At 34.0% G+C, this 21,624-nt stretch overlaps 3 protein-coding genes across 4 annotated transcripts; 2 read left to right on the forward strand and 1 right to left on the reverse strand.

Moving 5' to 3' along the window:
- Positions 1-855: 855 nt before the first annotated feature.
- Positions 856-6,641, forward strand: LOC144425722 (uncharacterized). The gene is made up of 4 exons (XM_078115262.1): positions 856-989; positions 1,424-1,579; positions 5,687-5,866; positions 6,580-6,641. The coding sequence occupies exons 1-4, from the start codon at positions 908-910 to the stop codon at positions 6,639-6,641; spliced, it is 480 nt and encodes a 159-aa protein (XP_077971388.1). The 5' UTR covers positions 856-907.
- A 359-nt stretch (positions 6,642-7,000) lies between these two features.
- On the forward strand, positions 7,001-11,446 carry LOC120346413 (tryptase beta-2-like). The gene is made up of 6 exons (XM_039416141.2): positions 7,001-7,140; positions 7,531-7,613; positions 7,895-8,048; positions 8,387-8,489; positions 8,838-9,019; positions 9,504-11,446. Exons 1-6 carry the CDS (start codon positions 7,015-7,017, stop codon positions 9,714-9,716), a joined length of 861 nt encoding a protein of 286 aa, XP_039272075.2. The 5' UTR covers positions 7,001-7,014; the 3' UTR covers positions 9,717-11,446.
- A 249-nt stretch (positions 11,447-11,695) lies between these two features.
- LOC120346412 (uncharacterized) lies at positions 11,696-21,374 on the reverse strand. Of its 2 annotated transcripts, XM_039416139.2 has the most exons (16): positions 21,196-21,374; positions 20,549-20,725; positions 19,915-20,031; positions 18,634-18,945; positions 18,125-18,328; positions 17,801-17,962; positions 17,253-17,414; positions 16,761-16,919; positions 16,377-16,532; positions 15,760-15,894; positions 15,282-15,406; positions 14,853-14,932; positions 14,031-14,184; positions 13,590-13,695; positions 12,277-12,461; positions 11,696-12,119 (listed from the first exon to the last, which is right to left on the reverse strand). In XM_039416139.2, the coding sequence occupies exons 1-16, from the start codon at positions 21,257-21,259 to the stop codon at positions 11,907-11,909; spliced, it is 2,511 nt and encodes an 836-aa protein (XP_039272073.2). In that variant the 5' UTR covers positions 21,260-21,374; the 3' UTR covers positions 11,696-11,906. The 2 variants fall into 2 exon arrangements, with proteins under 2 accessions (XP_039272073.2, XP_039272074.2); XM_039416140.2 differs by lacking the exon at positions 17,253-17,414 and having other exon boundaries at positions 11,700-12,119; positions 21,196-21,373.
- Positions 21,375-21,624: the final 250 nt, after the last annotated feature.

The raw sequence follows: 21,624 nt of genomic DNA on the forward strand, positions 1-21,624 counted from the left end.
ATAATTTATTTCCTACATAAAATACAGCTTAGTGATTATGAACGTTATTGAAAAATATGCACTGTATTAAAAAAATCCAAGATAACTTCTTTGGTTTGAACAGCAGTTATTCGTTTGTGGCTACTTAAAAGAAAATGCAAAAAAGTTTTGTAAGGTATGCCGAACTTTGAAAACAACGGTCATGTTAACCCCAGTATTCCCATACGCATAAGATGCCATTTAGATTATCATGTGACAAAAAAGTCTTCCACTAAAATCACTGAGGTATATAAGGCTTACAGTGATCTGCAATCTGATCTTCAACAAGAAAGTTTGATTAAGTATCAATTCACAAAACAGTCAAATTTTATCTGAAACTCTATTATAAAATAAATAAAAAGCATTCAAATAATCTTGGCTATAATACATATTTTCGGTAACAATTAGTTATGTCCTTTGTCAAACATCATTTCATCTTTTTGGTACGAATATATATTCTAAACATGATTTGTAATGGAAATTTAACAAGAACAAGCAAACTAAATGGTTAATATTTAAGTGAACATCATATAGAAGATAAATTTCAAATGAATCCTGTTACAAAATGAGAAAGATGATCTTACTCATTAGTAAGGTTAAGGTATGATTTCATTTTTACTTTTACTACACTTTTTTTTCAATTGTAAGTAAGTATCTAAACTGATCGCACATGGCCAATTTGGAGTTTTATTAGTTTTATGTTGCCATGGCGTAATACCAAAAATACGAAAAAAGAATTACGTGATGATTCTGGATTAGAGACAAAAATTCCGAAAAGAAGTCCGGAAAGTGCTATGGTTTTTGGCGCATGTGCGCTATATAAATGGCGTTCGTCGAGGATACGACAATATTATTAGCTTTTGTATTATTTGAAACGTAAAGAAGAGCGATGATTCTCTCAACTCATTCATGGGTATTTTTATCCATTATTATATGTATGGTCAACTGTGAGAAGGCTAAAAGTTCGGAAGGTATGTGCAATAAATATGATTATATACGTATTGCTTGCAAGAAAAGGGGAATAGGGAAGAAACCACGGAGCTCTTTGTCTGGCTTAATAGTCACTCACTACCTTACTTGGGAGTGAGTTTTGTTCACTTCCATTGAATCATTGTGACCTTGCATAAATATTTTTCTCACAAGTCCCCATCTATAAGTTTTCCTTTATGTCGTCACAATGATAGCTCTTATATGAGCACTAAACTTTCATATGAATGCGGTGATAATGCATTGATTGAAGACATTGCATATATATATATATATATATATATATATATATTGAATTTAAAATTGAATCGAAATTAAAGTAGCGTTGAAACATGCTGTATTTTAAATAGTATTTCAAATAATTAAGATCTATATAATAACATCCTTCGTCGTGTTGAAACTATGTTTACGTTTTCAGAAACTTGCGACAATTTTTACGAAGATTATAGTTGTGAAATGTTCCGTTCCCGTGGCTTGTGCAAAATGTTCAGAAAATATTGCAGATTAACTTGTGGAGTTTGTGAACTACCAGCTACTACCACTGCGACCAAGAGAATTGTGCCATATTCTTCAGGTCAGATTAAGTTTTGATTTTTAAATGTTTACATTAAATTTGTCTGATCATATGATTCCGAAACTTTTTATTCCATAAAAAGCCATTAGGTTAAAGATCTAATAGGTAAAAAATTAATTGTTTAACATGGATTTGCCAAATAAAGATATTTTTAACACATAGTTTATTAGCATATCAAAATGAATGGATTCGTGAAATTTTAATCAACGCTATGAAAAGTTTGATAATTTTTGTTATACCGTTGAATTTGGATTCAAGCCGCGCTCACTCAGATACATATAAACGCGTTTCATCTTTTTGGGTAAACTGGAAAGGGATCCAAAAGTCACAGAATCAAGTTGGAAGGTACAGAAAAATTACGAAATTGAATGGGAAGCAACCTTATATTTATCGCTAGATTTTTGGGTTTGTTTCCCAGTTATTTCATTTTAGATGAATAGCTCAAAGGTCAATGTAAGATGATGAGTCCAGGTGACATATTATTTCAATTATTATAGATTAACTGCAACCAACCTAATTGGGATGTTAGTCACAGATTATACAGTAGATGCTTTAAGAGATTATTTTTCGTGGTCTTTTTGCAGTGAGAAAATAATAAATTTCAATTTTTTCAAATTATTCACGAAATAATGTGATAAATCTCACTTTTGTTATGTTTCAACTTGGTATATATACCATCTTAGTATCTCGTTTCCATAAATAGGTTTTTCGAGGCACAATTATGAGATGATTTAGCATAATTTCATACTTAACGTCCTGATGCAAACATTGCATCTATTTTTAAAGCATTTTAGTCATCGATAACAACGAAATATTTTCAATTTCGATTGTTCAAAAAAAAAACCAAACAATATCATTATGCATCCAAACTTATATATGATAACATAATAGAATTATGCACATACATGAATGATTCATATAAATATATCAATAATTTAAATGGTCATACTGCCGTCAATTATTAGCTTAATACCAAAAATAATTTCGACTAACTTTTCAATGTTCCATACATAAAAATGTGATGAAAGTTGGCCAAAACATGGGAATGCCGTGTTAATAAACGTAACCAAGAGCGTTCAAGAAATCGAGAAATAAGTATAAGATTGTTTCGGGGGTGTCTACATCTATTTATGAGCTACTTGTTATGATTCCAAAAATGACCGAATTTTCGATGTGATTAATATTCACATATGTAATGTGGTTGGTGGTTTCCGTCCACAGTCCTCGAAGTCCCATGCACAAACACGATAACGTGATGTTGCGCACAGATGTGACAGTAAACAGTTTTATGTGAAAAAATTCCTAAATCGTGCATTAAAATGTTTCTTTTAATTCTCTTCCGGTAATGTTATTCTAATATAGCTTAAGTTGATAAAGAGCGGTTGTCAACAATTGTCAGCACTTTTTCGATCAATTTGTACTCGGAGCAATTTCTGCGAAAACATTTCAAATCTAAGTAATTGTGTCAGAGATAATCTGGCAAAGATGTGCTTTGAGTCAAATCTCATGTTAAACAAAACAACGTAAACCGAAACCACGAAAAAAATGTCTAACGAATACGTCACTCAACATGCAGTTCTCTCGTTTGGTCATTTACGCAGAAACTGCGAAAAGCCTACATATCTTCTGGTTTTATTCTTGCATACACGTGGCCAGAGATAATTTATGCTTGCTCGTGTACAATTACGCAGCCCCGAATGCTCGACCCAGGTATGCTTTTGTGTGTAGTATAATTTGTGACATTCTGTGCGTTAGCAGAATTTAGTGACTTGCAAAAAATGTTACTGTCCGGTTTTCTACAAAACACCAAAAATATTTTGCCACTAAATTACCGAATGTAAAGAAAATATTTTTTTAAATTACGGTTTACATGCATATTTTTATCAAGTTTTACAAATATTCCAAAAAATACTATTCTCGTGGGATTCATTACAGATATTACGAGGCTATAATCTGTTAAATCAAATGGCCTATATAATATTTTATACTGCCCAACTTCAAATTTTGAAAGTTTTTTGTTTATGAACATACTACGGAAGTATAAACAATTCTAGTATCTGCCATTGTTTTTGCGAAGATATGTTAGGCTTCAATGATATTGCTGTAAAAATATTTTTATGGGTGGTCTCTATATTTTAATTGTAATAGTGAAAAAAAATTTACAACATGATTTGTAATGACAAACTGTCTGTTTTATCTGCATCTTCATCATGATATATTTGCAGAGGTCAAGTATCAGTCTTGAACATATTTTCATGTAAACTTTTTTATTTTCACTATGTAAACTTAAATAGATGAATATAGTTTCAAGTAAAACAAAAAAGCGTTTGATAATCTGTATGAGGTAGTTGATATCGTCAACCATCGAAATGTTCATGCCGGTACTTCAAGACAAGAAATTTTACATTGATCATCTAAATTTTTGAAATTCTTCATTAAGTGAAATGAAGCTTTGGACTGCGAAATCAACAATAAATTTAGCAGTTTTTGACTTCAATTTAAATTCCAACTACAAAAAGGTTAAAACCGATAACTATTAAAACATTTTGTTTTGTAAAGGTTGTGAAAGTCAAATGAATACCGTTGTTGACTATCTTTTTCGTTTGTAGAAGTTTAACCTCTTTCCGAAACATTTTTGAATGGAAATCCTATAGGATTAAAATGTCCAAAACGACGTCTCGTCGTGGTACAAACCTGTAAGGTGTGTAGTTTCGATCCTATGAGCAGTAAACATTTTGAAATAACTAGAAAATACTTTTATAAAGTTCATAGTTGATTTTAAATAAGTTTTTTAAATATTTAGCCACTACAAAAATTTCAATCGATGTTTTCTTGAAAAACCTGTTAAAAGTATCAGAAATTAACATGTCATTTCATTATCATTCAAAAGCGTATCGTATTTAGAAAATGTTAGCACACACATCTGTGTTTGGAAATTACGAAGTACATTAATACATCGCACCGTAGTTTGTATTACAGGTGATGCCCCTTTTACCGAGAGTTTTCATTAGTCAATACAAGAAACCGGTAAATTAAAAGTTAGTATTAGAAAGCTAGATCAATTTTTAAAGTGTGACCGAACTTTATTTTTTTGAAGCACCGAAGTAAGCCCAGACTATCTTTAGTTGAAAGCGGGTTCTCTATAACAAAAAATATAGTTTGATGTATGATTATATGAACTAAAGTTTTTTCGCTAATTTCAAACTCGAACCTGAAACCGGTTAACACAAAAAATCATGCGGCAATTTCGATTTAACAACGTTTGTCATGTAACTATATTTGAACGAAGGTATATGTGGACCAAGTTATGAAATTTTATTTGAATAGTAATTCAGATTTATGTTTTAGATCCACGAATATGTTATTTTATTATCAAGCACGGGTTTCCCCTGCTGTCGCGAACATGAACTAACATATCTGAAAATAAATATTATCAGCAACGTGTTCTGTTTGTTTACACGGAAGGAAACGACTCTGTAAAATTAAAAAAGTGTCACGGCCGCGAGTCAATATCACTTGTAAACGATTGCTGTGAAAGCGGAAACATTTATCAAAAATTTGGAAATGAAAAATAGATGTTATGTTTCCGGTTAATTATGACATGTGCGGTGTTATTGGTTTCGGCAACACCCATGACTTGGCTTTCTTTTCAGCGTGGTATAATATAAATAAAATGTTAGATTCCGCCAATTGCTTTATGAACTTCAAATCGAGCCATAATTCACAGTTATATTCAAGGAAGAGGTTGTAACGTTAAGTAAAGCGAAATTAAACAAACTTAGACAGTTTGTTCCTCACATATATATCACATTTGTTTGTCCGGTTCACTGTTTAAAACCTGTAAAATGAAAACTTTACTTTATGCACTTTTATTTTTAGAATAATGGCACATTCGCCAGTAACCCCGGTCTTCCCCCAAGCAGGATGCAATAACAGTATCATCGCATCGTATTTGAAATTAACCATAACAAACTAAAATAGCAAATCATACTGTAAAGTGTAAACCATCACTCAAAATTACGTAGGATGCCATGAAACGGTGCATCAAAGCTGCTGCAATGAAAGTTCGAACAAATCAAATTAAATTATACATTTTGTTTAATGCAGGCCCTAAACCAAAGCGACCACCAACGCCAACCACCTATCGTCCGGATAAATGGAGTTCCTGCACTAAATCGTGTGGAGGCGGAACGAGGTTTGCTCTTCTATCAAGAAGATGTACCAATCCCAACAACCATCGATGTTTGAGAGTATTTGAAGAGTGCAATACTCATACTTGTCGTTATAGTAAGTGCTTGTTGTATTATCATTTACCAATACATGTCACAGCACAGAAAATACAGCAATTCCATGCAACCAACGAAGGTTTCAATGGTTTAGTATGCTACGTCAAGCCTTATTTACGAATTTTATGCTTTCATGGCTTTTCTGTTTCCATTATAGCAGATTAATTTGAATTTGAGTTTCGGAGTCATTCATGAGTTAAAAAAAAGAAACTAATTGCGAATTGTTACATCAAGGCGAATTGATGTTAAGTTTCCAGGAAGGAAAAGTATACTTTTGACCTGATTTTGTGAAAAGCAAAGAGCGATGAGGTTACTCTCAACTCTCAAAGTTCATTTTAGATCCATTAATCACTGACAAATCAAGTTCACTCATCAGAATTTATTAATTTTTTTACGTCACTTCGTCATGTAGTTATTGGCACGCAAGGCTAAGTTGGATGGGTCGCTGACCGGTCTTTTCATGTGTTACAACTAGCTTGGTAATCATGAAAACTGAATTGTAGCAATACGACAATGTTGCATGCTGTTGAATTCATAGCGTGAAATGATACATTGATTGATGGAGTCGATTAAGTAACAGACCACGATGCTATTTTAAATGTAGTCGATGACAGACTTATAATTCATGTAATACATAACTCAAACAAATACCAATAAAAACTACTTTATATAGGTCATAACTTCAACTCTATATCATCATATGCAAATTTTCAGACAACTGTATTTCATGTTTAACTACAGATGAAAATGAATTGATGTCAACAGTATCATTTTAAAAAGCATTTTCCTAACTAATGAATAGCGATAATAAAAACCATTGTAATCAATTCAATCAAATTTAATTTACATTTTTTGAGACGAAACATTAAAATAACTGGACTTAAATCTATCGGTACCTCTAAACTCAGTGAAAAGTACACATGTTTTTTTTTTAAATACGACGAACTGAGCACACAAAGCTATATTGCATTACAAATATTGACGGACTCCTCAAAAAATTATATCTAAAAAATCAATTATTTTGACTATCGTTCAAATTTCCAAGAGGATTTTTGACTCAAATAATTTTACTTCAGAAAAAAATTTGCTGTTCATAATACAATAAAAATTTATTTGTTTTTCATCACAGGAGCCTGTCGAAAGAACCAAATGAAAAGATATGGATATAAAAAAGGTTGTTGTAAGCGACGTGGTCCCTCAGTTACAAAATATCTCGCAAAATTGAAGTCTGCCAATAAAGGGAAATCTTTCAGTGATAACAAGTGGCCATGGATGGTGAGCTGCAAACAAAATGATTGTCAGCAAATATCAGTAACACGTGAATAGAAAAGGTTTTTCACGATATTGTAGAGTTAGACAATATCCTGTGCACGAAAAAAATGCGTGAAATAGCAAATTAAAAGACTTTTATATCACTTTCGTGCAGTTTGTTTATAATGCCACCCCACGAAAATATGTACACGTAGGAAAACCTTTAACGATATGTGTTAATGGGCTTCGTTTGCCGCGTAGAAGGTATTTCCTAGGACTGCACCACGCGTTATATAGGTAAATAGCTAAAAAAAAGAATTATCTGTGGTATATTGTGATGGACGCAGTCCTATTATTCTGTTATATCGGCTGTGTACATGGTGTACGCTCAATAAATTCACATTTGTTTTACAGGCACTGATCACATCTTTTAACGACGTTTGCAATGGGGCATTAATTCATCCACAATGGATTGTAACAGCTGCGCATTGCGTAATGTAAGCATTTTCATTTATATATATATCTATACAAAATTTTACTCCGAAATATGTATTCAATTTCAGTTGCATTGAATTTTGCAATTTAATTTTTGCAAATGAATAATCTTGTTGACTCCCAAACCTAGAATCGTTTGTCAATAGCTAACTTGCATAATTTTTAACTTCACATATTCGAGGTCGTTGTATATCAGAAATGCAGAACGAACGATGGTGTTTAAATTGACATATTTTCTGCTAAGATCTTTTAATATTTCAAACGTATTTCCATATATTTACAGGAGCGGAAGCTTGAAAACGAGTACTTCTCGTATGTTTGTTTACGTTGGTATCAATGATCTTGCTTATTCGACGTCAAAAAACAAGTACAGAGTGAGGAGAACTATTCCCCATCCAAAATACAGGCAGATGCAAAATGACATTGCTTTAATACAGGTTAGTATCCCACGCCTCACAAATAAAAGCGAAAATCAGATATCTATCTCTGTTAATTACAAACAATTGCCACGATTTTGTCTTCTGTTGGAAGTTGGGATTTTATAACCAGTATGAATTCATGTAATTCGAACCATTAGCGCCCACTAGAGGTGATAGTACGAAGTCAATCACGAGCGATCCGGAGAAGTGTGACTCACTGGATCGTAACTGCACATTGCTGATAGAAGAGAAATTACTTTTAACCACCAATGTATATTAGATGAAATACCCCCTAATGAAATTAAAAAGTTTAATTTTAACGAGCGTTTTACAATACAGTATATATATTTTTGCAGTTAACTAAGCCTGTGCAATCAAGATATGCCAATTTCCTTAGTTTTCCAAGAAGCGAAGTCACACCACTAGACACAACTTGTATGGTTGTAGGCTGGGGAATAAGTGAGTATACGTCATATTATATTATAATTCATGTAAAAGCAAGTTATAATACTGCAGTCACTTCAAAATTCTAGACATTCCTTAAAACCAGATTCTATAGATCTAACTTAAAAAATAAGAATCAACGCACTGTCTGTAAGCAAAATGTAATCACCAAATCACTGAAATGGTATGAACAACAAAATTGTTTGACCGTGCATACTTAACAGCAGGATCTGATACTTGTTTTGACATAAACGAATATTATCTAGATTCTGGAGTCATTAAATTTAACGAATGATGATTCGATGAAGTTAAACGGAGTACAAGTTAAATATTGCTTCTCTTAATAAAAATCATATTTCACAGATCGTTCTCTCCGAATTTCTGCTTCTTCGAATCCAGTGCACCAAACTGATCAGCAAATATTTGATATGAACGTTTGTAGGAGGGAATTTAAAGACGACAAGATTTTGAAAAACTATGTCATGAAAAAATCACCTAAAATGTTATGTGCCGGAAGTTTAACAGAAGAAAACAAAATTTGCACCGTAAGTATAAAAATATATAATTTAAGGCAGATTTTCATGAACTTTTCAAGATCTCCAGTCTACAGAAATTAGACCTAGGTGAAAAAGTCAATCGTAACTTATATTGCTACTAAATTACATTTTACCTGGTATTTCATGTTTAATTTGGTTCATTCGAAATATGAAATTCGAATATGTTTTCTCGTCATTTTTTTGATCGAAAAGTTAGAATGGAATCACCTTTTAGGTTCCATACCCAGAGCGAGTCAAACAACACAAGCCATAATCAAAAAAATATCTGACAAAACATTTATTAGAGGCAATCCTCAAAACTGAAATCACCAACTGTGGTGTGAGCAAAGAGATCGTTTTCTCAAACCTAAACTCTGATAAAAAAAATCCGAGTTGATCCTCTTGTCCTGCCCTCAGCCTCGAAAACGACATATAGAACAGTTACAACCCGTTAGCAACATTAATGATCAATCGATTTATAAATTCATTGAAGGGTTATGAAGGGAGTCCATTAATCTGTCAGAGATGTTCATCCTGTGAATGGTATATTGCTGGTGTCACGTCAACGAATCGAAGAAGCAGTTGCGGAAAACGTGGCCACCCTAATCTCTTCACGCAAACGAGAGCTTTTGAAGACTGGGTGTGCAAATTCATCCCAGACTTGAATCAGTCGCCTGTTAAGTGCCCGTATAAGTATGGACCATAAATCAGACAAATAGTCAGCATTACAAACTGATTCGGTAAAATATTTTAGCTGGTGTTAGGCGAAGCGATTCTGGACTGATCGATATGTTTTCACTCATATATCATTTCTGTTATATTTTATTGATAAAAGACTGTTAACAATTAATTACTATTATCAATTTTCATATTTTTCTGCTACGGGATTTCTTACTAGTACATTTTGGTTCGAAGCAGACGATACGCTTGACTTTGCTGAAATACCACATTTCAGGCGTTTTCAATTTTAGTTCCAACCTCACTTCGCAACGTGTATCATTAATGCAAAACTTGTAACGTGAAAATAATCTCAAAAAAGAAAACGATAACATTTTGAAACATATTAATTACTTCATTTATCTGCCTGATTCAATTACAAACATCGCTATGACGCACAAGGAGATAAAACACCAGCTACTGCGAAAAAATATTAAAGACGAATGTTTGAAAATTGGAAAATATACAACTGTTTGTGTATGTGTGTGGCCTGCATATAGTTAACTGTGAACAAGTGTAGGTAACATTTTGATTTCTAATCCGATACAACACTTAACATGTTTTACTTCATTAATGTCATTATATTGCTTTTTTATTACAATATGCTACTCGCTTGCCTATTTTGTAAAATAATAAATATACATAACGTCATGAATTAAAGATCTAGTTATGAATAATGACGGTCGTCAGTAGGATATATTGAATTGAATGTAATAATTTTTACATTTATGGGAATTTATTATGAGAATCATGTTTTTCATGAGAATTTTCTCAAGTTGAGGTCATGCACACTCACTTGGGAGCAAAGAAAAACCGCCTTTCAGTGAAATAACGGCCGGCCACTAAAATGCCAAGTGATACCGAACGGCACAGACTTGTGGCGCTGCATTGTAAGTAAACAACGGTTAACGCTAAATTAGATTAGAGAAGTCCAAGTCAAATCAGGAAAACAATTAGAAGGTTGTGAAAATCTTTAGCACATCCCAAGCATTGCACAAAGGTAGCACATTTTCAGAAGCCCGAAAAAAAAAAGATTCACTTAAATATTTGTTGTCAAGTTCAGCCAAATATATACGTAAACTGTGGGAAGCATAATATGTTTTAGATATGTAGCACGTAGGCTATAATGTCTATCCCCTAAGCAGTCAACCAGTCAGTGTTATCACAACTCTGTTTGAATCAATTTCTTAATTTTAGCAAATTCAGAATAGTCCTATTGTAACAAATATTGCAATTGTTAAAGGGCAACTTGGTGAACAATTCCACTCTGAAAGTCTCGGAAAAAAAACAGACCATCGCTCCAAATATTAGCCAGGCATGGAAAAAGGCACTTACAAACAACAAGAGTTCAGATTCCTGTGCTAATACGATAAGAATGCCATATTGGGAATTTCCCCTCCCATGAGACCACTATCCAGCCAATATAGGCTCATTCGCCACAAGGTGGTGGCCCTCTGGCCTCCAAGGCTGCGCCTGCAAAGTTTGCAAGTCCACACAAGCCTATCCACCAGACCACAAATGGAGGCGCTCCAGAAGTGTGTCTACCAATATGTCTAGCTAATTTTGTTCGCCAACTTTACATCAAGTTGTGTAAAGGAACGGAAGCATATGTGCAGGGGGTATATTCACTTGGCTAACACAGACAGTTCCCGAACTCGTAATATAACTAAAATAAGGAAAATAGGACTAAAATTATGGCCTAACACTAACCTGGTACACACACTACAGGAGTACTCCAATGAAACTATGTTACGCTTCAGTGTTTCGCGCGTAATTTCTAAATAAACTTTTCAGTCCGCTGCATTGTGGTGCTGCTTCGTTACGCATGAGTGGCAATGTATGTCATCGTTTTATACGTCTTGAAGCTTGGGGGAGCAGCTTAGGTTGGAGGTTCATGTGTATTTTTCAAATGATATTATAATCAGAAGTAACTAAAAACATACCGAGCAGTCACATGGTCATTCAATCAAGTCTTATGGAACTGTCATATATTTATTCATGGTTCAAAATGTTCATGGCAGCAAAATCTAGGGAAATTTAACTATATAATTATGTCAAGTCAAAAATCCGTAATATGTGTACCCAGTGCTCACTATAAAAACAACAGCTAACGAAACTAATGACTACGTCACAGAGCGAGAAACGATATTTACAACATTCAATGCCTAAAACAACCACCTCATGGCCCATATTTGTACGGGCATGACTTGCGACCCCTTGTTAGCTCAGTTACATAACTGGCAATCCAGTTTTCATAGCTTCGAACTTTGACATACAATCCAGGATAACCCACTCTTCCACATGTACCCGGAAATCCGAATGTCGTTATTCCGGCGATGTACCAGCGACAGGAAGAGCATCTTTGGCAGACTAATGAACCGCCACTGTCGCCCTGGCGAAAAGATAATAGGAATGTCATATAAAAATTTTGGCATTTCTTGAGCATTTCATTGATTTGTGAGTGATGTAGCATTATACAGAGGGATGTGATTTGTGGTTTTGTTGATGCTGATTTTTTCTTATTTCAAAAAACAACATCTCAGACTTACATAGCACGTATCTCGGTTGTCGGTAAGACTTCCTGCACATAGAAATTTAGTAGTAGTAGAAATCATAGCTTTCTGGGCTTCTGAATTTTTTCCAATTTTGTATTGCTTTCTACAGTATGCCATGTCAAAATTTTGTAAACTGACTTTTTGCAATTGTTCGGATTCGACAGTTGCATCAGGATGAGCTGCGGAAAAAAAGAAAAGATACCAAAATCAAATATTATTTGAATACGAGAAGAAGAGAAAGATCAGGACATGGAACACATGTTAGCAGTAATACTCCAAAATTAGTGTGAAATTTCATAATTTATATAGAATAAGATAATGCTTGTAACAAATGCTAATAACAAATCTTAAATTGAGCTACATTAAAAAGATCTATATTATACAAAAACGATTATATATATACATATATGTTACAACCCGAAACATCTTCCAATCATTAGAGGAGTAGCAGGGGTTGATAAATTTTAAATTTTCGTTCTTGATGCCCTTATCAACGTGTCGTTTCACACCTAACTTTCGTACTGAATAACTTTCTGTCTGTCGGAGCAATGCCTGAGGTAAAATTGTAACTGAGCGTCGCAATTAAATGAGAAAATGTTCAACCAATCGATCCATGGCCGAATTAATGTAGATTGAGGCACCTAGCGGTAATTTTTACAAGTCAAAATGAATGCATGGGAGTCAAAAATAACGCCCGCTTCAGAGTTTTGAAATGTTCGATATTTTATATAATAAAATTGTTAAGAGTATTGGGAAACGATTATTTTTTTAACACATTCAGCAATAATAATAATACAGAACCAAATTTAGAAATAATAATAATAGCCAACATTGTAGTACAATTCTTAATTTTGTGCACTTCTATGAAGTCTATGCAGACCTATACATTTGTATGTTATAAAAATTATTTTGTTCATTTCAATTTTGTCAACTTAATTTTTTATTTCGTAGAAAATTTTAACTTAGGATGAGATAGGATTAACATATTTATCCCGGGGGAGAGGAAATAAGATGGCCTAATCATATGGCGAACGAACCACGGACTCTCATCCGGTTACCATTCCATGTCGGGTATGAAATTAGTTAGCCATTTATTTTGTTTTAAGATGCATGGCTGAGGAAGCAAGCTTTAACTGGCCAGCGGTTACGTGAACCACCCTACGGTGACGAGGAGTGTAGCAATCCTTTCGAACATAATTACCCCTCCTCCCTCGAATATACGACCCGACCAGCAGCTCCGCATGTTTAAACCAGTTTGGGGAACGATGATATAAAAAAAGCTGAACTAAACATAATTATCGACTCACTAACTCCCCATCCAGTTGTGTAACAAATTGAATCGATCGGTGTTTCTTCGCCAAATGGAAGATCAACAAACCTTATAGTGCTTTTCATCAAAAGGGGTTGTTTCAGCTAGAAAATAATATTTGTGGTTGAAAAACAACTGTATAAATATATATTACCCGCTTTGGTAATTACAGTCAATTGTTCGAATTCAATGGATAGAGTCGGAAATTGTTCATATTGTAAAGCATATAATCCTGCTATAGCTAATGTTTGGGATGGATAGCCCGCGGAACCACTTGATACACAACTTGTTTCATTTCGTTTATATTGACTGAATTTCTAACGCTAAGAGAAAACAGAAACTTTTATACAAATAATGTGGACTGCACAGAAAAACTATGAACCGCAAAAGAACGCAAAGTTTTAATGTTCATATTTACATAAATAGTTTAAACTGATACCTCGATCAAAGCGATGTCGTTGTTTAAAGTTTTGGAGTTAAACTCAGGGTGAATAATAACTCTTTCAATTGCAATGGGATTAGTCTTGTGGTGATCAGAATATTTTTCAATCCCTGCATATATTTGTGTTTTTCTTCGATCAACTGGATTGGAACTGGAAAGTATTTAAATATTTCATTACACAAATAAATATGAAATAGGGAATACGACTGAATCATCAATAAACATTAGATAAAATGCAGCAAAGGTAATAAACATAGAGTGAACGTTTGTTAAAAATGACGCGATTGACGAGTCTTACAAATTACCGATAAAGATGAAAAATACTTAGCCAAAAATTTATTATCGGACGGGGTGTAGCAGCCATGTCTGGGGTTGCCGTATTGTCAATCTCTACCCTTTTCTTTTTCACTAATAACCAAAATCCTTCAAGTCATCGAGTTTTACGTCAAACCAAGGTAACGACCAAATTATCAGCGTTTTAAAGGAACCGATATATATATATATACATATATTTATATAAACTCAGATTACAATCTAAAACAAACTTACAAACCGTTTTCTTTTACCTATGTTGTGTAACGTAGTTATATATATCGTTCAAAGTTAAATGGGCAATAAAAAGAATCGGTAAATATAGTTTATAGCTATTATCACATATTATTTCAATACTGATTTATTGTGGATTTTTATCGATTTGGCAATTTTACAGAAAAACAGTTGACCAGCTATCCATTACCAAGAATCAGAGCACTCTAAGATCAGTTTTACGTGGTCTTAATCACATTTAGTTCATATAGAATTTGTTAACGCAATTTTTACCTCAAGCAGTGAGCTGCTGTCAACACCCACTGTCTATGAATCAAAGTTCCAGCACAGACCTCGCCGGTCAAAACAAGAATCTGAAAATTATGATATGCGTAATTTTCAAAAAGATAATTATGAGTTTTTCAGTATCTCTATATGTATTTTGTGGAGATATATCTACGAACTATGCAATCAAGACATGTTTTCATTATTATTCTTGATTCCATTTTTACATTTTGTTTTAGTGATACGGATACCTAAATTTACCATTTTATACTATACAGTCAAATAAATTTTACTCTTAGTCACTTTAAAACGACTGGCGATCCCGCTGTTTATCTTTTATTCCTTTGTATATACCTAAAATATGACATAAAACTACCGAGATCGAGGAACGAATAATAAACATAGGAATTTTCAGAACTAAGTCGCTAAACAACTCACCATCCAAGGCCAGTTTTGTATACTAGCCCCATCTCCACCAATAATGCGTTGAACATTACTTTCTGCGGATTCGCAACAAGCATGATTCGAACCATATCTCAGTTTCTTGGGTCTCGGACAACTTTCTAAAACCGATACGGTAATATAGTAAGAGCAATGTTCGGGTGCCAAAATCTTTCTCAAAGACAAGTGCGAAAAATGATATAATATTTGACCGTTTTGACTATTCAGCAAAACGCCAGATCCCGTACTCGATTCGCAGTAAGAGTGTGTGTCGATTTATTAGTCACTTAAACATCAGGAATATTTTTTAAGAACTTTCGCTATGGTGGCCTAGAGCAAATAAAGAAGAATATTGAACTCAGAGAAAATATTGCTAAGAATGAGAATATCGAACCGTGTATTTAGTGAATAATGCGAAGAATAAGAATATCGAATCCTGTGATCAGCTTTAATGTTAGCTGTATCTGACACTTACTATTTGGGCATCTTTGTTTATTACATGCTCGAAAAGTGCGAAGACATCTTGGACTTGATGCAGATGTACAACTTGAGGAATCAAATTTATATTGAGTACCGATCCCACAAGTCTTTGTACATTTACTCCAACTTCCTGTAAAAAATAAGAAAAAATTGGCTGAAAAACTGTCTCCAACGACCATGCCCACAGAATTCAATTGTCGTTGATCTTGTTGGGGTGGTCGAAATGGTCATTGATGTTGTGGAAAAACGGCTTTTCCTGTCAAATAATTGTCCAATCGATTTCAAACTTGAGTATGTCAGATGGGAGATGTCGCTAAGAGGCTATTGCATTTACTATATTCTTCAAATATTTTCAGAGTCCAATAAAGCTCCATATTTCACTCCAAATTTATTTTTTTCCCATGTTGCACCACCACGTGGTACTCCATAGAGGTATGGTTCACTATTTTTTGACAAAATCAGTTGAAGCTCCACAGGTATCGATGTCAATTGCTAGGGTGGTTGTGCTTAATCTTTTTTTAATTTTGATTGGTCATTGACTCCTGTGTTTACCCCCTTACTTTTATTTACCATCACCTCACTTACGATGAATGTCTAGTAATATTGTCATACCTGATGATGAAGGGATACATCGCTTTTGGTTACATTTCTTCGAAGACGTTGAGCTTCCAACGCAGTTCGTTGTTTTACATTTTCTTTTTCTGGTTTGAGTCCCCGTGGTTCCACACGTTTTTGTGCATTTTGAATACGGGCCCCAATTATCCCAAACTAAATTGAATTAAATGATTTATTTGTTTCTGAAATCAAGAATATTTGATATTGCATCAAACCACGCTTTTTAATTTACTTTCGTTGAATTTTGCTATTTGCGGACCGCAAGTAATACAAAATGGTTATAACAAGATTAACAAAACTCATGAGCCGCAGTCACAGTTCCAGATGATGCATACTTAAAATCACCTTAAAGTACTATACTGAAGGTAAATGGTATTTTACCTCCTTTAGTTGTCGTGCATTTCTGAACGTTACATTTCTCAGTCTGTCTAGAAGATCCTAATCCGCAGAATATACCATAACATTTTCTAGTTCTGGTCCTCGTTCCTCCGCCACAACTTTTTGTGCATTTTGAATATTTTGACCAAGGGCTCCACCCTCCTAAATATACAAAGTGATGGTAAAAATTTTTGCCAGTCAATAACTAGAAAAAAAAATTGATTAAAAATTTGGGATCCTGGTTTCATCTTCAAGGTTAAAATCTAGAATAATTATGGCGTTAAATATTTTTAGACGATAATGCCGCGTTATCCCAGGCTTCTAAGAAAACTCAATGATATATTTGCGACAAACAACAGGTAAAATTTAGTTTGATTAGTTGTAAACTTGACACGAGTAAAAATTTCACCAATTTCGTGTTAGTTTCGAAGTTAGTCAAAGTTGCACAGTAAAGGGGGACAATTATAACGTACATTGTCGGACCCCCATACTAACGTTTTTTGCATTTTTGAACATTGCACTTTGTTGTTGAGGTTGAAGAGCCTTTGCAAGATTTACCGTAGAGACAACGTCGTTTCTTAGTTTTCGTACCACCCCCACACTTTCTTGTACAAGAAGAATACGCACCCCATGTGGACCATTTCGATTTTTTAGGTGCTAAAAATTGTAATGTGTATTTAACAAATTCCTAAACGTTATGCTTGTTCAGTGCAAATATGTATTCTGCTAGACATCTGGCGGCTTACAAATTTGCGGCCAACATTAAATGAACGTGATAGAGAATTTCATAAATGTTCTAAATTGTATAAGCAATAAAATTCACGAACTAAATTGGATTACCGGATCGTATTGAAATGAAGATAAAATGATTTAAATTAATGAATTATTATTTACTAGTGAATTATATTTGGTGACAAAACGAGATGATTACTTAATATTAGCTTTTTTTTATTGAAAAGTTCTTAGCTTCATCTCGAAAATATCGAAATTATCCATAGAAGGGAGAAAATGAAATTTTTCGTGAAAACGGCATTCTTACTCACGTTTTTTCGGGCAAGTTTTTCTGATTGTACATTTTTCCGTTTGTTTTAGTGTTTCTACGCAGCGTCCAGAACATTTTCTTGTTCTGGTCCTTGTTCCTGCCCCACACGTTTTGCTACAGGATCCCCACCTCGTCCATTTTCCTAATGTACCAGTTGAACCGCCTAAATATGCAAGAAAAATTATTTTGCAATAATAAATGAATTGGGTATTTATTCATGTGACATGACTTTCCGATCTTTTGTTAAAAAATGAAAGGATCGTACTATTTGGCAAATTGTTATATTTTATCTACTATAAATACTTAATAAACTAATCTTAACCACCTTTGCATTTTCCACAAGCCTTCATACATGCAGCAGCTACAAGTGATTCGGAACATTTCCCGGGGTTGAAAGCAATGTATGATTTGCAAAATCTATCATCAGTGCATCCTCTTATTCTTTTGAAATCCGAAATATCGGGAATTGTGGGAATATTTGGAATAATAAATGAAATATCTGGTAATAACGGTGAAAAAGGCAACGGTTCTGAAATAAATAAATAGTTTATAAATGAGTGCTGTAATATTTATTGCATATATTCAACAAATCACTAATTGATCTTATCAATGTCATACTTTTGTCAATAAACACAAGAAAAAACATGATTTTTAATAACTAACAGTTTTTTCGTATTCAAACGCAGTGGTCATGATCTCCCTTATATTACACAAAATATTATGATGCCATCTTTTCGCATGTTTACTCCTAAACCAGTTTATAATTTTCGTTTTTGTACTTTTTTGATGCCCCCGACATTTTTTATACTTATTGTACATAACGGCTAATGATACCTATTGCACACAACGGTTTTACACAATTTGTTGTCGATGAAGAACTGCCAATACAATTTATTCCAATACAACGTCTGAATCTGGTTCTTTCTCCTCTACCACATGTTACGGAGCATGATCCATATGCTCCCCATATTTCCCATCGTCCTTTTGGTTCAGGACAGGCTTGTAGGAAACAGGAATGACTTCTTGAGGAAGATCCAATACAGGAAGTTCCAATACAGGTTCTGTATTGGGTTTTCAGACCGGGCCCGCATGCTTTGCTACAGGACCCGAAAGGTCCCCAACCCGTCCATGTTCCACTTGTTGGTCCTGAAAAACAATGCGAACTATAGTGATTAAGAGCAGTCTCTAATCTGAAGTGTTACATACCCATAAATTGCAATTAAATAAAATAAATCCAATAAAGAATGGGTATGAAAGATATTTGATTCAATTCAAAAGTAATTTGAATTTTCAAAGTTCGTGTTTTTAAAATTTATTTCTTTGTATCAACTTTGAGTACTCAAAAGGAATATGAAAGGTCAAGGTATTTAACAATAATGATTTCGATATAGTATAATGGTGCACAAAATTGTAGAATAGCTATCCTGGAATATACATAATCAGAGGTCTACCTATTTCAATTTTTGCAAATGCCAAGTTATCGCGTATGCCATAATTTTCTCCTCACATAGATAATTCACAAAATTGAAGTTTTATTTGCGCGTCTACTTTTAATGTATTTTTTAAAATTTGCAAGAGTTTTCAGCTATCAACCAACCCAGGTGTGTTTTACACTTCCGTGGATAAGAATCAGTTGTTTATTTGCGGTTACTGGATATCTACTAATCCAATTAATTACATTACCCGCCTAAATCAGTATAAAGCATTCTAAAATACAAAAAACTTCTTGGTTGTATCATTTATCGTAGCTACATTAATAACGACGTCGTTGTACCAGGCGGCGATAAACCGCGAACAAATAAATAGCACCTTCGAATCAATGTTTAGCATTGCAATCTGTCGTAATCAAAACATTGGACGGATTTCCCCACGACCACACGACAGACGGATAACAAACATTTTCTTGAAAAACAACTAAATCAAAGAAAAACAAAACCAAAATAAAGTTGCTTTCGGTGTCGACATGTTTCAATTCAAAAAATTTGAAAAGATTTCTTTGTTGAAGAATCTTCATTATAATATCCTCGAAAATTACATCTGTAACAACAGCTATGATAGAAATGCAGAGTAAATTTGATCACATACGTAATCTGTAGACAAAAATATGCATTTTACCTGCTATTTGTACGCAAGAATTACACGATCTCGGACAAAGTCTGGCAACTTCATTTACCGTGAAACAGTAGCCCGATGCAACCCAAGTAGAACATTGCGCGTCCCGATCATTGCAAGCTGAAATGGAAATTATGAACATGAAGTCTCAGAGTCTTTAAAATTTCGTCAATGGAATGTTTCACGACCTAACTCATAACCAAGTTCTTTTGGGCACCCAATGGCAAGGACAAAAATCGCTAGGAAAGGAACTATACTGAGTTTAAGAGTTTTAATTTCTCGGTTCGGCACATCAAAGTATCGGGGAGCCTAAGGCGAGGGCATACAGTTAAGACACGGTAAGAATTCTGACTAGGTTAGCATGAGCCAGGCAAAGCAGAAAAATAGTAGTATCAATACCACGTTCACTAATACGGAATTGAAATGTATTTCAAAAAATAAAAAGATTCGGTAACAGCAAATTGTATACAGATATAATGCTTAAAACTGGATGCTTTCGGGTCCAACTCAACCATTAGCTCAATCAATACCCAATAACCAAAAATTTAAATTTCAGTTCAGTTTTATGTTTCTCTAACTCAATTCCTTGGTTACTGCTTAAATTATGTAAAATTGCTGCTTGTTGAAACATACACACCAACTGGTTGCGGTCGAGTTACTGGTTGGGGCGGAGTTTGTTGCAATGGTGGGCGAAAAACCGGGCCCAAACTGCACTTTCCACATGTCACTTTGCAAAGATTTCCAACGTCTGTTTGACACTGGCCATTTGATTGAAAAATGCGACAGGCGTCAATTGGATATTCGTCAATGCAACCTGTAAACAGATGCCACAAAATATGAATTTCTTATTGCATCACTTTTTCTTGAAAATAGATACGAAATTTTATAGATCTTGGTGTTGTTTAGCAAAAGGTTTTGGTTAGGTGTATAAACGGGTTCCATTACATTTGAAACCACGGCAATTGCACCTGCATACTATTGCACCTATGGATTTTTTTTACGGATATTTGAAGCCATACTAACTCTAACCCATGGATTTTAGCACCCTCATATACATTGAACCCGCGGATATACGGGTTCAAATGTACGTGGGTTCAAATGTACGGTCACCGCATAAACGAGTGATGTAGTAATCAACTATTGCATCTACAAGTCGTCTAAAACGCTCACTTGTCATTTCGATACATGGCTGTTGACTGAACACAGGACAAGGTCCATGCTTTTGTCGATTTTTTCCAGATAGTGGGAAATTTTATTGAAGGGGCAAATAATTAGTGTACTTACTTGACGATTGTCCAGCACAAAACAAAGGTGTCCAAATCAGCATCGTCATACACAACAATAACATTTTTGCTGACTTTTTCTCCAAATCGGTTGGAATATGATTTTCTCAGATTATCATGCTTACTCCCTCGCTAATTTTATTGTTAATTCTAACATACATATGAATAACGCATAATAGAATGTAACTAGAAAATGTCATTTTGTGCATAGATATAGGTAATTATAAACATTAAACTTCAACATCATTTACAATATATACTATGATATCACAAATATTATTCACAATGGTTTATTATTGAATTTTTTCCCAATTCTAACAAAAATGTTTTGGGTTGAGGGTTCCCATTCCCTATAAAAGTACGAAACGAATAAACTAAGCATATTGCATTATATTCCTCAGCGCGCTGCTATGTCAAATCAATTTATGAT

This window comes from Styela clava, chromosome 8 (genome assembly GCF_964204865.1).
Source record: "Styela clava chromosome 8, kaStyClav1.hap1.2, whole genome shotgun sequence".
Classification (NCBI taxonomy): Eukaryota; Metazoa; Chordata; class Ascidiacea; order Stolidobranchia; family Styelidae; genus Styela; species Styela clava.